The 15302-nt window shown below is 42.7% G+C and overlaps 1 protein-coding gene across 1 annotated transcript; it reads left to right on the top strand.

The window, feature by feature from the left end:
- Positions 1-11907: 11907 nt before the first annotated feature.
- LOC131245986 (uncharacterized) lies at positions 11908-14473 on the top strand. The gene is made up of 2 exons (XM_058245821.1): positions 11908-12221; positions 12543-14473. Exon 2 carries the CDS (start codon positions 12839-12841, stop codon positions 14222-14224), a length of 1386 nt encoding a protein of 461 aa, XP_058101804.1. The 5' UTR covers positions 11908-12221; positions 12543-12838; the 3' UTR covers positions 14225-14473.
- The last annotated feature ends 829 nt before the right edge of the window (positions 14474-15302 follow it).

The following is a 15302-nucleotide window of genomic DNA, read 5'->3' on the forward strand; positions in this document are numbered from 1 at the left end:
TCTTTTATAGAGTCATCCAACGGTAGAATCCTACCCATCGACAGATTCTCTACCAATTTTTGTTGTCTCCACACCTCTCTCATTGAAAAAAGAGGAATCATAGTTGTATACACCTCTTTTTTTTTAAAGGTGGAACAATACTCCTAGGGCATATAAATTGTATGCATAACACATTTGTGGGCCCCACCTGATGGCCATTTGAGTGATATAAATCGTCAAATCCAATGTTCATTTATTGATGCCATGTATGACCCACTATGCAGTCACACTAATATTTTTTTCATTTGTGACACTCGTGTTATTGTTAAATATTTAATGAATTATGTATATCTAGTACATATTTTACGACCTGAAAGTTTTACCAAATATATATAATGGATCATGAGTAGTATTTTGAATTCAATTAATTGAGATTGTCGATATGAGACCATGGCAATCGTCACTTCATTTATCAAAGTGGGATCGAGCATGATCATAAATATAAACACTTTGAACTATATAATCCTTATAGTATATGTTGATACAAAAATCTTCTCCACCCTTTTTAGACCTTTGAGTACCGGCACAGGAAGAAGATAAAGGAGACCCTGGCTATAGTAGGGGACCCTCTGATGCTAAAGTTAGGCTAGGAATCTGGGTCTGATAGTATCAAGGGGTTTTGGGTAAGAGATTTTGTGTACCTTTCACCATTAGATATGCTCCTTTTTATAGTTGAGGAGAGACAGTGACATAGAGGAGATCTCCTTATTTAGGAGGGATGTACTGTAGAGGGAATCGAGTCCCGAATATCTCAGGATGATCTATCAAGATCCTTAGCAAAGATCTGAGGAGATCCGTATTCCAAGCACGTTGTTTCTGTTCTTGAGATCTTTGACGGAGATCTCGGGCTCTTTTGGATAAGACCTAATTAGTAGGAACAGGGGGTGGCATGCAGTAGGAGACCGAGGCCGACTTGAACAGGGGGTAGTATGCCAACTTGGACTCTTTGGAAAGCCCTGATCCTTCTCTTTGTGCTGTATAGATTGCTAAACTACCGACCAGTCCTCATACTTCGTGTTAGGGCAGTGAGGCCGAGCTCCTTTCCTTAGTAGAATTCAGATGAAATATGTTTTTTTTTTTTTTTTTTTTTTTGGGGGGGGGGGGGGTGGAGCTCAAGAGTCTGAGGTGATCTTGGCCGACCTATATACTCGAATGAGCTTTGAGCCTCCCCTTATCATTGGGTAGATGGTTGACTTGTCGACCAGCCGACCTGCCTTCAAACGTAGTAGGTGACTGACCTCTCTTTGGCGGAGGAGATCTTCCTTTGCCATTAAGGAGCTCATTGGTCATGACTAGCTTTGGCCGACTTCATGTCCTGGAGAGCTGTCTGAGCTAACCTCTTCTTTTTAGTCAGTCCATTTTTACTCATAACAGTAAGCCTCCTTACTTTCGAGCTCACGCAGTAGGCTTGAGAAGTAAGTTGGTTTTGGTGAGGTCGGGCATTTTAGCTGAGTAGGAGCATTGGGGTGAGCTCTTGAGCTCTTCCTTTTATTAGGGAAATTCTGCTCTTGTCGAACAGATAGGTTGGATGCAATGATCCCTTTATGAGGGGCCGAGTAGTTTACTTAGGAGGATTATCTTCCCTTGTACTAAGAAATCCTCACTATAGATTGTGCGATCTGAGTGGTGTTACCAATTAGTGGTCCGACCACTTCTTTAAGGGTCGGTCAGCTGGTGAGGACTGTTTTTTCTTTGCACTAAGGGAAGTCCTCAGTAGTTCGTGTAGCTCGGATTATAGAAAAAGAGATTTTCTTTCCGATCTGGGGAAGCTCTTCCATAGTAGAGTTCATGGTAGAAGACTTTTTTCCCTTGCACTAAGGGAAGTCCTCGTAGTTGATTTTTTAGATCGGATAGTCAAAATTTGAAAGAAGTTCTCTTCCCCTGACCTAGGGAAGTTATTTTATTGTAGAAATTATCAAAATTATTGAACAGTAGAAAGCACGACAGTAGTGTCGCAAGCACCTTTTTCCCTTTTAGAAAGGGAAGTCACCTTTGTTGAGTAGGTTGGTCAGTCAATGCGCTCCTGGTTGAAGGACTTCTTGAATCCTCATGAGTAATAGATCTTCAAGTGGTTAGCATTCCATGGGCGAGGTAAGAGCGCCCCATGTCTTTTAGTCGATACGTCCTTCAGTATTTGATGTTGAGGTCGGAGTTGGCCGATTAGCCTTATTACTGAGCTCGGTTAATTGGTTCAACTCGACTTCTTTCAGTACCTACTCCAGCTTTGTGTTCAAGGGAGTGTACCATTCTTTCAATATCTACTCTGGCTTAGTGTTTAAGGGAGTGTACTGTAGGAAGTGTTAAGGGTCAAATATTGCATATTAGACTCCAGTTATTGCCTTGATTTACGAACATGGTATTTTTTAACGGCCATTTTAATCGTGTTTGTGGTATAAGGTGAATTTAGGAGCCTGGATTGAAAAAGAGTACTAAAAGTATGGATTTGATGCTCATAAATCACCAAGGCAAGGGAGAGACTACAGGGGACTAAGATTGACAGATTTACATGGCAGAGATCTGAGAAAATCGAGAAACTGAAGCTCAAGTGGCCTGAAAGTCAGTCAGAATGCAAGATCACAGGGTTTCCACCATTTTTTGGCTTGAAACTTTATACATGGCCTGAGGACCATAAATTAACCGTACACATCAAATTTGAGCCATCAGATCCCTATGGCAATGGACAGATCATCCAATGAATCTCTGATTCGAGGCCCACCTGATATCTGGATATGCTTTAATTTTAGTCTCAACCCCTTAAAGGAGGTGAAAAAATGTATGGACGGATCGAATTTCTTATGAATATTATGATGGACCCCACATGCACATTGCATGTATATAGGGTACATGTCCACGGGAGGTGCACTGGACGCAAGGTCGGGTCAAACCGACGTTGACCCGACCCATTTCGAATTCACGCACAGCGTCCATAGAAACGGACGCTGTGATTGTTAGTGGGCTACCATCATGGTCCCCAGGCTCGATCTGAACCATCCACTCGCCCCATGGAGTGTCCACGACTATAGCCATGGTGCCTTTTTGCCACCATGCAAGCGTCCGCATGTGCCCAGCCCTTAAACACAGGATGGACGGCGAAATAAAAGATCGTGTGGGCCACACCGATTTCACTCCAAAAATATCCCTTTCAGAATGGTTTTTCGAGTATATTCTAATGTACGGAATGGATTTTCTTCTTGACATCAATCAATGGGCCACCATCCATCACAACGCCGACGCGGAAGCTTCGTTCACAAACAGAGTTTACGGTTGATCTCTGTGGGCTTCCATCATGGTCCATATGATGAATCGGGACCGTCCATAAGACCTTAAAGGGCCCTATGATTACAGCCTAGGTAACAGATTCCGAGAAGGCATCGAAGAACGATTTCCAATCATCCAAACGCAGGTCGGACGGCAGAGTGAAAGAGTCGGTGGGCCACACCGAAATCGGTCAAGAACCATCCATTCCCGATGGGTTTTCCGAGCTGAAACTATTGTACGTGGTGGATTTCTCAAATGCTGGGGTATGTGGACCCCACTGATATCACCAAAACCTATCGTCCGCAGCAAATTTGCAGATAGTAGAGAACCCGGACAGAGCCAATCACCGTCGCATGTTGTGCGATCAAAAAAGGGACTAAGAAGTTGATCTGGACCGTTCAGATGGCAGCCAAGAGATTTTCGACTTTCCCGACGCGATCGGATTTCGTGGATGGGAGGATCCTTCCTCCCAGATGCGAATCAAATGCAATGAGTTTTGCGTTTTTCTTTGCTACGCAAAACAGAGGCGCGTGGCCTTTGTTGTTTGCGATTGGCTTTGCGCAAGGAGAGTCGGTTCTCCGACTCCAGTAGGATCTACACGCAGCAACCGACCTTCCTGCCTATAAAAGAAAAAGGAAGACAGAGAGTGGGTATTCAATTTCCAGGGAACGTGGAGCAGAGAGAGAGAGAGAGAGGGAGAGTAATATTTATTTTTTATTTTTTTATTTCTACTATTTCTTTTTATTATTTCTTTTAAGATGTTTAGCCTAATCATGTCTATTCTAGGCTAAACCTCTTAGCTAGGGCTAAGAGGTGAAGCTTGTAGCGTGATGAGAGACTCTTTGTCGTGCCTTTTGTTTAGACTAAACGGATGTTGATTTTGGTTTAATTAAGGGAATGTTTTCAGTTTTTAATGATCTGTTGTGACTAAAATTACAATGGGTCTACTATAGCTTTGAGTATGTTCCTTTTCTTTTTATGATTATGACGTCAGGAAGCCTTGTTGTTCATCATCATCTTCTGGGCATGGTAGGATGACAGAACCCTTCCTAACCTTTATATATCTGTTGATTGGTTGTTAATTAGTTAATTCTGTTGTTTACTTTGTCTCCTGAGCATGGTTTGGTGACGGAATCCATTCTAATTCTTATACCTTTCATCTCTTGAAAACTAGATCAAAGGAAGTTCAGTTTTGATATTCATGGTTCCACCCTTTAACTGGATGAAGATAGGACTCTAAGTCTAGTTGAGTTCTTGAAGCAGGCATAAGATCCTTTTGATCTCTACAAGTGGATCATCTGAATCCCTAGTTTCCTTCCTCTAAATTCCTTAAGTTTTAAATTAATATTTTACCATTATTCCTCAAATTATAATCGATTTAGATTTAATCTTAGTCTAGTTCTAATTCTACTTAATTTCAGATTACGTACAGGTTTCAGTCCCTTGGAATTCGACCTCGGTCTCACCGAGTTTATTACTACATCACAACCCTATACTTGGGGATTGAACAGGAAGTGACTTTCTAAATGTCAGTTGATATGCTGGCCTTGGTCTTAGTCATCCTCTTCTTTCTTTTGGTGCTAACGGCAGAATACTTCCCTTTTTCCCTTCGCTTCCTACCTCAGTCGAGTTGTTTTCTCTTTGAGTAGCACTTCGTGAACTAAAGAGCTCCTCGGCATTGAAATATTTTAAAGCTCGATTAAGTAAGTCGGCGAGGGTAGTCGGGGGGTTCTTACCAATAAAGAAAAGGAACTTTTCTTGTCTGAGGCTGGCTACCATGACGGTCAGAGATATCTGGTGGGAATAATCATTAACCTGGACCGCTTCGGCGTTGAAACGGATAAGGGAGTCTCTTAACAGCTCTTCCTCCCTTTGTTTGATCGTGAGAAGATGAGCTGATGACTTTTTTCTGTCTCTACCACCGATGAACTGTGTGAGGAAGGCTTTACTGAGTTGTGAGAAGGAATTGATAGACCTCGGCTTCAGCTGCCTGAACCACTGTCGATTAGCTCCTGATAAGGTTAGGGAGAATGCTCGGCATATTGCGCCAGAAGCTCCATCTAGGATTTGAAGGACTCAAGGTACTCGGTCGGATCGGCGGTTTCAGAGTAGGGGGTCATCTGAGGTATCCGGAACCTGGGCAGAAGCGGAGATACCATAATGTTGTCGGTGACTGGTGGTTCAGTTTCTTCTAATATGGACTCCACTGAAGCTGTCATTTGGGCATGGTAGACTTGTCTGATGTCACTAATCAGCCCTCGAATTTTCCTGAGCTTTGCCTCTCAAGAGCCCTTATTCTCAGCCACTACTTCGAGGGTTTTTTCATAGCTCTTCCTCTCTGGCACGGGACACATGTCAAAGTCTGCAACTGTGGCTGCTCCCAAAGTGTGGGAAAGAGCTTGAGCCGGCAGCTTATGAGGTTGCTTGTTTCTATGCGAGTTGATCGATGCTTAAGGTGGTGCAGTGGTAGCACCCTCCTCTGCATCGCAACCGAGGGGTGGATTTTGTCTCTCTAAGAGTTAAACGAGTCAATCCATATTTTTATTCAGGGCTTTGACTCAGTCTCCAAGGAGACTAATCGACCGCCCCGAGTGCGGGATTGAGGAGCGAGTGCTGCAGTAGTAGAGTCAGCCCGCTGCTGGTTGGGTTGGGCACCCTGCTCGGTTGATGATTCAGGAAGAGCTGGGATGACCGCAGCAATGTCAGCTGGAGTTTTCTTCTTTCCTTTCGCCATTGTGATTTTCTGGTAAAGAAGGAATGACTTTAATGTTGTTCTCACAGACGACGCAAAACTGTTGATGCAAAAATTTTGTCCACCCTTTTTAGACCTTCGAGTATCTGCACAGGAATAAGACAAAAGAGACCCTGGCTAGAGTAGGAGACCCTTCGATCCCAAAGTCAAGCTAGAAATATAGGTCTAGTAGTATCGAGGGGTTTTGAGTAAGAGATTCTGCGTACCTTTCGCCATTACACTTACTCCTATTTATAATCAAGGAGATGCGGTAATTTAGAGGAGATATTCCTATTTAGCAGGGACATATTGTATAAGGAATCAAGTCCTAAATATGTCGGGATGATCTCTTGAGATCCTCAGCGAAGATCTGGGGAGATCTGTATTCCGAGCGCATCGGTGCTGTCCTCGAGATCTTTAGTGGAGATCTCAGGTTGGTCTTTCGGATAAGACCTGATTGATAGGAACCGAGGGCGGCGCGCAGTAGGAGGCCGAGGCCAACCTGACTAGGGGGTATAGTATGCTGACATGGACTCTCTGGCAAGCCCTGACCCTTCTCTCTCTGCCGTGTAGATTGCTGACCAGCTAACCTGCCTTCATACTTCATGTTAGGGTAGTGAGGCCAAACTCATTTCCTTAGTAGAATTCGGATGAAATATGTTGTGTGGTTCTAGCTCCAGAGTCCGAGGTGGTCTTGGCTAAATTGGATACTCGGATGAGCTATGAGTCTCCCCTTATCATTGGGTAGATGACTGACTTGCCGACCTGTCGACCGACCTTCATACGTAGGTGACTGACCTCTCTTCGGCGGAGGATATCTTCCTTGACCATTGAGGATCTCATTGTCATGACCGGTACTGGCTGACCTCATGTCGTATAGAGATATCCAAGCTTACTTCTTCTCTTTGGCTAGTCCGGTTTTACGTATAAGCACATGATATGAAAATCTCATGCAAAGTATGGTTGCACGTGTGAATTTTCAAATGGTCCCATTATTTTTACTTTTTCAAATGAAAGTAATAATCTACTTATTTACTTAAAAAAAAACTCTCACCCCACGCACACCCACCCACTTACACCGCAATGGTTTTTCTTAGCAATGGGTAAAACCAACCTCGTGTTGGAACTCCTGTGAATCTACCACCAATCCATGAGTAATGACTCTGCTCATTTACCCTATCACAACCAACGAAAATAGGAAGCAAAATGTATATTACAATAAAAGTATAATAATCAACTGAAATTAAAATGAAATGTACTTGCAATTATAAGTATGCATACTCATGCTGATTTAAATATCTCACCGACGTGATGTCTTGTTAGTAGGTCCGAGCATATCCACGTGCATTCTATAATTCCAAATTACTCGACAAATTTTTATTTTTATTTTTTGTTTATAAAGTAAATACACTTTAATTGTGGTTGAAAACATTTTCAGGCATTCACGTTATTGTTATTATTTGATCTATTTTTAAAATGCCAGGTGGTAGGTACTCCTCCACATTTTCGATGCTCAACGATCCTAACATTCGTAGAAATGGCAGCGGATCGCGTCCTGCCTCCACGTGGATGATAATCTATTCAGTTATGGGATTTGTGACGCCCATCTTGATATATGGGTTTTATCCACACCGTTCGTTCATTTTTTTCAGATCATTTTATAAAAATGATATAAAAAATAAGACCGATACAATGGTCAAATGGACCACACCATAGGAAGCAGCGGTGATAATGACACACACCGTTGAAACCTTCCTACGAGTCACGTGACGTTGATTTGCCATCCAACCTCTTCATTAGGCATGCAGAACAAATATCAGGTTATACAAAACTTTTGTGGTTCGAGCGTTGAATCGTAACTTTATTGTCCACCTAAGCATTAGATAAAATGATCCGGGAAAATGGATGGACGGCGCGGATAAAACCTATACATCACGGTGGCCCTGCAGAGCCCTGCCTGGACGGATTATCGTGGAAACGGATTGGCTACTCCCCCTGCCACTTGCCAATTGCTGGTCGGTGCTATGTGGGCCTCACCATGATGTATATGTTTCATCCATGCCCTCCATCTAGTTTTCTAGATCATTTTATGGTATGAGACCAAAAATGAGTTACATCCCAATCTCAACTGGACCACATTACAGTAAACAGTGTTGAATGAGCGTAGACCATTAAAAACCTTTTGGGGGGCCATAAAAGTTTTGCATCAAGCTGATATTTGTTTTTTCCCTTCATCTGGGCCTATATGACCTAATCAACAGATTGCATGTCAAATAAACAGCACAGTGTGCATTAGGAGGATTTTAATGGTGGATATCCAATCAATATTGTTTTCCTGTGGTGTCGTCCACCTGAGATTTATACCCCTCTCATTTTTGTTTTAACCATAAAATTATCTTTAAAAATGGATTAACGGAACGGATGAAACACATACATCATGGTGGGGCCCACAGAGCACCGACTATCAGCCACGGGGCTGGTAGCAGGGGGAGTATCCAATCCGTTTCCGATTATTGTCCGGGCGGGTGCATGGCGTAATCCGCTTCCCGTGGAAGGTGATAAGAAATCGCTGGAAGAATCGGATTGTGGTTGGACGGCTACAGCCATCAATCCTCACTCCATGTGGAGCCCTGCTGTGGATGCGACATTTCTTAAGATAAGGTAAAGTAAGATGATGCTTTCCATCTGGTAGTAGACTTCAATGCGAGGTTTGTAAGGCTACGTTATCTTATTAGGATTTCATCCACGCCATTCATCCGTTTTTCCTGATCATTACAGGTGAATAAACCAAAAATGAGGCCGATCCAATGCTCAAGTGGACCACAAAGTGGGGATTGAACGACCACCATTAAAACTTCTTAAAATCGGCAGAAGTTTTGTATCAAGCTGGTATTTGTGATTTCCACTCATCCAGGTCTGGATGATCTTATGGACAGGTTGGATGGCAAATAAGCATCACAGTGGTTGTTAGGAAAGTTTCAACGGTGGTTGTCATTATCACTGCCTGCTTCCCGTGGTGTGGTCCACTTAAGCCTTGGATCTGCCTTATTTTTTAGTTCATGTCCCATGTTAAAATGCATGTACGGTGTGGATAAAACTCATACATCACGGTGGGCCCCACAGAGCCCTGCCTGGACGAATTATCGTCCAGCCGGTGTAGGACGCAATCAGCTTGGGTACTTGCCACCGACAGGGTACGCGCTTGAGGAAAACTTTGATACTTTTGGTAGGCTCCGACGGATGATACGCATGCGCTTATTCATTACTTACGAATTGCATAAGTCGAATGTAACCATTCAAGTTAAACCGTCCAAATTATGGCTGCATGTTTAGATGTATTATGAACCAACAACTATGGTTTTTTTTTTTTTTTTTATTATAGGATTATTAGATTGGTGTACATGTATTGGACGGTTAAAATTGAAAAATCCAATGTTCCCACTTTAACAAAAAATTGTCCACGAATCAGAGGAGGTATTTGTTCAATCAATTCAAATTTCGTTTTGCAAATTAGAGACAGTGGTTCTAATTCAATTTGAGTCAAAATATGTCGCGTGCAATTTCTAAGTTCGTGCGTATCAAGCATCACGCGAAGCCAGAGTATCAAATAATGCCCGTTATTAAATCAGTACGCCACGCGGGAGAAGATTGCTGCTTAGAAGCGCCCACATGTGGCAAACAACACAAGCGCCCTTATATACCATACATAATACGTAGTTTAGATCCAGACCCTTCATCAGGTGTGCCCCATATAAGTGTACGCTAGAACAAATATCAAACCGTTACATTCCTCAGCATCACAGGCATTAATGAAAGAATCCATACTCATCGTTATTCTAAAAGTTCACGCATGAACCATCCAATGACTTAGACTAGCCGAGTTTTATCCTAGAATACATCCCCCAGCTGTCCCACCTGATGGACGGACCCGATATTCAACACGTGAAAACACGAGCACCTTAGGTGCGCTTGTATGTGAACGGGCACCTGCGAAGTTGCAAGTTTCATCCCCCGCATGGCAACCCTTCCCACCCAGGCTCTCGTCACGCGTTCGAAGAGAGAGCGTCCAATTGGATGGAAGCGGACTGCGTGGTGTGCCACACACCGGACGTCACTAAATTCTGTGGGCCACCATGATGTATGCGTTATATTCACATCATGCTTCACAGGCATGACACGTGTCCACTCCTTTCCATCCGCATCTTCTTGATGGACGCGGATTAGCTACTGAAAGGTTGAGCAGGGAGATTCACTACTTAAGTGACGTCACCAAGTTCTGTGGGCTCCACCAGGACGCACCAGGACGCATGTGTTGTATTCACACCGTCCATGCATCTGGAAAGATCATTTTAGGGCATGATCCAAAGGTCAAGTGGACCCCACCACATAAAACAGTGGGGAGAGTAACGCCAACAGTTGAAACCTTAGGAAGGTTCACCGTAATGTTTATTTGAGATCCAATCCATTCAAGTGTTACCGCACACGTAAAAGAATGGAAAACACAAATATCAGCTACTCCCCCGGCCACCAGCCCCGTGGCGTGGTCGGTGCTATGTGGGCTCCATGTGTTTCATCCATGCCGTTTATCCATTTTTACATATCATTTCAGAGCTTGATACGAAAGATGAAAGGGATATAAATCTCAGGTGGATCACACCACAGAAAAACAATAGTGATTGGATATCCACCATTAAAATCCTCCTAAGGCCCACTGTACTGTTTATTTGACATCCAATCCGTTGATTATGTCATAAAGACCTGGATGAAGGGAAAAAACAAATATCAACTTGATCCAAAACTTTTATGGGCCCGAAAAATTTTTAATGGTTGACATTCATTCAACATTGTTTCTTGTGGTCCACTTGAGATTCGTATATACTTCATTTTTGATCTCAACACTAAAATGATCTAGAAAACTAGATGGACGGCATGGATGAAACACATACTTCATAGTGGGGCCCACAGCGCACTGACCATCAGCCATTGGCTGGGGAGTAGCCAATCCGTTTGCCTTCTTGATGGCTAGACTTGGATGTTAGGTGGAGCCACCGTCATTTTTGTGAGAAACCCCTCCGGTACATCTGCGAGCTCATTTTGACATGTGAAAAAAAGAAAAAAAAAAAAAGAAAAAAAAAACGGGTGATCCATAACTCACGTGTATTACACAAGAATAAAAATTAGGCTACGGTTGTTTATATGTCATCCTAACCGTTTATAAGGTCATTACTGCTGGGATGAAGTGAAAACGCAACAATTTAATCTTATATAAAACTTTTATGGCCATACAAATATTTCAATGGTGATCATTGAATCCACTTTTTCTTCTCGTGTTATCCGCTTGACTTTTAGATCCACCTAATTTTCAGTTCAGTGCCTTAAAATAATCTCTCAAAACGGATGAACGGTTTAGATTTCTAAAAGATAATAGGGTGACCCCACCTAGCATCCCAGTGCAGGAAATCCGCGTCCGCTAGACTCGTATATTAGTTCAGCACGATTTGAAAATGTTGGCGACACGGTCCCTCACGATCCGAACTGATGTAGAGAAATCCATATCATGAATATTGTGGGTCCCTTAGTGGATTGATGGTATCTCTAAAATCATACTGATCAACAAATCCTAACCTTCTACTTAATATCTATCAGTGGACGGTTAAAAGTAAAATACTGATTGATCCAAATTCAAAGGTGAAAATCAGATGATTAACATCATTTTCCAAGTGAAAATTTTCGTTTATGCTACATCTACATTTTGCAGATTTTGACGTCCGATTCCATACAACAATGCCACGTGTACGGTTAAAGAGTCACTTCCATTTTTTTTCAAAATGCCGCGGACTAGCGTATGAGGAAGTAGTGCAGCTATTTACACGTCGAATCCGCCGCAGGCGATTTGCAGTTCGCCTCTCTCTCGCTCTCGCTCTCGCCCTCGCTCGCTCTATCCAGCACTTCTCCTTCCTCCGAAAACCCTAACCCTAATTTAATCTTTCTAGGGTTTCCTTCTTCTCCTCCTCCGTGGGAAATGTAGAAAGGGAAAGAGAGAAAGAGAAAGGGAGATGCGATCCGACCGTTGGAAGATGGGGGCTCGGCCGCAGTTCGAGCCGATGCGGAGGATGGCTCGAGAGAGGCTTATGTTCGGTTTTCAGAAATCTCAGGGATCTCTCCTCGTGGGTGGTAATCACACCTCTTCCAGGTTCTGTACTCGCTAATCTCCTCCTCTCTCCCATTTCTTGTGAAATTCCTCTTTGATTTGGGTTTTTAACCCCCTCCTTTTCGAAAGATCCAATCCTTTTCCTTTCGGGACGCGGAAATTTCCAAATCGTCGATCCTCGCATCGCCCCGCTGCAAATGTACTGTTTTCGGAGAGAAAGAAAGATATCATGGCGTTATCCGGTTGATTTCTCCCGCCCTTTTCCCTTCTAAATATCCCAAAAACCCAATTTCGGATATTAGAGATTCAAGCAGAATTTGTAAAAGATTCGATGTTTCTGATGGGAAATATCCTCAATTTCAGAAATATATTTGAGCGTTCGATGAAAGTTGTGAAAGATTCAATGTTTCGGCTGAAGAAGAAAATCGAGATTTCTGAATTTAGTTAGGGTTCGAGCGGCATTGTGAAAGAATCGACTTATTCAGCTACAGAAAGATATCCCAGTCTCTGAACTTCCGTGAACTTTTGAAGGGGAATTTTGGATCTTTCCTCGGGTTGGATTTTCCTCCATCTGAAATATTTGAGTTCTCTGCTGGGAAAAAAAAAAAACTATTCAGAAAACTGCAAGTTGCGTCGAAGTAGATTGATTGAAAAAGAACATGGCTTTTAAGGTTTCTACATTTAATATGCTTCATGGGTTCTTAGCTAGACGCGTCCTGCTTCGTATTTTGATGATCGTAACAGCAGTGGCAATGCTTCCTTTCCTGAAATTTGTTTCAGATGTAGATATGGCTGAGCTCTTTGCAGCGAATGCTAGCAACTGCACTTCCAATATGGACCTCTTTCAGGGTCGGTTTCTCAAACTAATTCCCTTCCATGTTGTTCCTCTTCTGGATTCGCAAATGTCATGTGATGAAAAGGTGAATGTCACATCTGACGTGTTTCGAGAGCTTCTGGATATGAAACTGTTGGGCCCCTGTGCGAAAGCTCTCTCCGTAGGGGAAGGATCAGCAGCTGCTGTTTCTGTGTTGCAAGGAATGGGAATCTCTGACGTTTCCATGGTCAAACGACACCCATTTTCCTTCATGGGGAGGAAAAGGTTTGCCTCCAATCTCCCATTTGGGGATAATTCTTTCGACTTTGTCTTCTCTAGGGAACTTGATACGGCTCTGATCCCTGCTCTCCCTGTGCTTGAGATCGAGCGGGTCTTGAAACCAGGTGGCGTTGGTGCGATGCTCGTGGGTGTTGCTAGTTCTAGCCCTGGTAGCTTGATTCTTACTGCGACACCGATTTCGTTATTCCTGAAAAGCTCTGATGTCGTCCACGTGCGTGGCTTCAACTCCTTTGCATTGGTGGTCTTCAAGAAAAGATGCAGTGATTTTTGTTCGTTTGATCATTACCGCCTTCCCAATGATTGCTCTTCTATTACAAACAATAAGCCTTTTATCAAACATCTGGAGCCTCTTGTGAGGGAGAAACTGATGGGGACCAATGAGAGGTTTTCCTATCTGCCAAAATTTCTGAACATCTCCAATCGAAACCAGTTAATCTATATCGATGTCGGGGTGGGGGAGTTTGCTAATTCCAGCATTGCAAATTGGTTCCTGCCGTTCTATCCTGCACAATCTCGAGCCTTTGACATTTATGCCGTAGATCACAATTCATCCCATCTCTCCTCCTATGTTGGAAACACTGGCATTACCTTTGTTTATTATCCTGGTCTGTCAGAAAATTGGGCTACAGCTGATCTCGATACTGTCCCACAATTGGGTCCATCACCGAATGATGCACCCGAAGGGTTTGATTTTCTTGGCTGGTTTAAAAGAACTGTGGGAAAAGGTACTTTCGTGGTTCTGAAAATGGATGCTGGAGGAGTGGGACTGAAACTTCTACATGAATTATTCGAGAGTGGAGCTATATGCCTTGTTGATGAGCTTTTTCTTCGCTGCACAAACAGCACCGATGGTCAAGTTGCAACTGGTGGGGATTGCTCAAGCCTCTTTAAAGCTCTCAGAAGCAGCGGCGTGTTTGTCCATCAATGGTAGCGTGAGCAAGCTTACTTGGGAAGTTTGCTAAACATTATTCTCGCTTTGTGTGTGTTCAATAAATCTGGTTTCACTTCAGGTGATCCTGTTGAAGTTTGCCAGACTTTGGCTTCCTTATCGTTTAAGGACTATGTTTTTCATTGGTTTGTTGTGTGCTTTTTATGCTGTCTCTGGAAGTTTGCTGACTTGCTCTTCCTTTTAGGTTGTTGAACTTTCCTTTACTTTATGTGATCTTCTTTAAGTTCTTGAGTTTGGTTTCATTATTGTTAAGGACTATGATGAATAAAGCTGCCCAAGAAGGTGGGGAGGTTAGCAACGTCCCCTGAGCTCTCAAATGGCACACGGGACGGTCCCCTAAGCTCTCAAATGGCACATGGGACAATCAATCGTTGATTTGAATTGGTCATTCATTCATACAATAGGGGCAAGCTTGGGGGCAAAAATCACTCCAATTGGAGGATCCCTTTGTTGGCAAGTCCCCTAAGCTTTATGGCTCTATGGATCGGAGGAGCAGTCCATTTGTTGAACCATTGATGGGGAGGGTAGGGTTCATTTGGTTTTCCAATTACAAATGTAAATGGCTGTAAATGGGTAATGATTGTTTGCTCCTGTAATTGTAATTGTACGGTGACATCACTTACATTTGACTGCAATGATGATTTTGCCATAGGGTTTGTTTCACCCATAAATCACTCGAAAAATGGTAATTTTATCGTGTGAAAATGTAATGATTACAATTTACTTTACCAACTTCATATACAAAGTGTATTTAACTCTCAGTTTACAAGCCATAATTCCTGTTAAAAAAAAACACCTAGAAAAGATAGTAATGGCTCATTTACTTTGCATTTCATAGGAAATTGGAAAACCAAACAGCACTTCATCAGGACACTTGGACTATCCAATTCATTGATGTAGATTGTTCACTAGTGTGACGCTCATTTCATGGGCAACCATGCAAGCAAGACACTAATTTGATGAATATTAATTATTCAATGAATGGTGTTTAAAATGGACCATCAAGATCATTTACACAAAAATAGGTCTAATAAACAATTTGATCCATGTATTTCTTAGA

The sequence above is a fragment of the Magnolia sinica genome, chromosome 5 (assembly GCF_029962835.1).
Source record: "Magnolia sinica isolate HGM2019 chromosome 5, MsV1, whole genome shotgun sequence".
Lineage (NCBI taxonomy): Eukaryota > Viridiplantae > Streptophyta > Magnoliopsida > Magnoliales > Magnoliaceae > Magnolia > Magnolia sinica.

What these genes read in the sequence shown, in the direction of transcription:
- LOC131245986 (XM_058245821.1), top strand. Translation starts at nt 12,839, where the DNA reads ATGGCTTTTAAGGTTTCTACATTTAATATGCTTCATGGGTTCTTAGCT.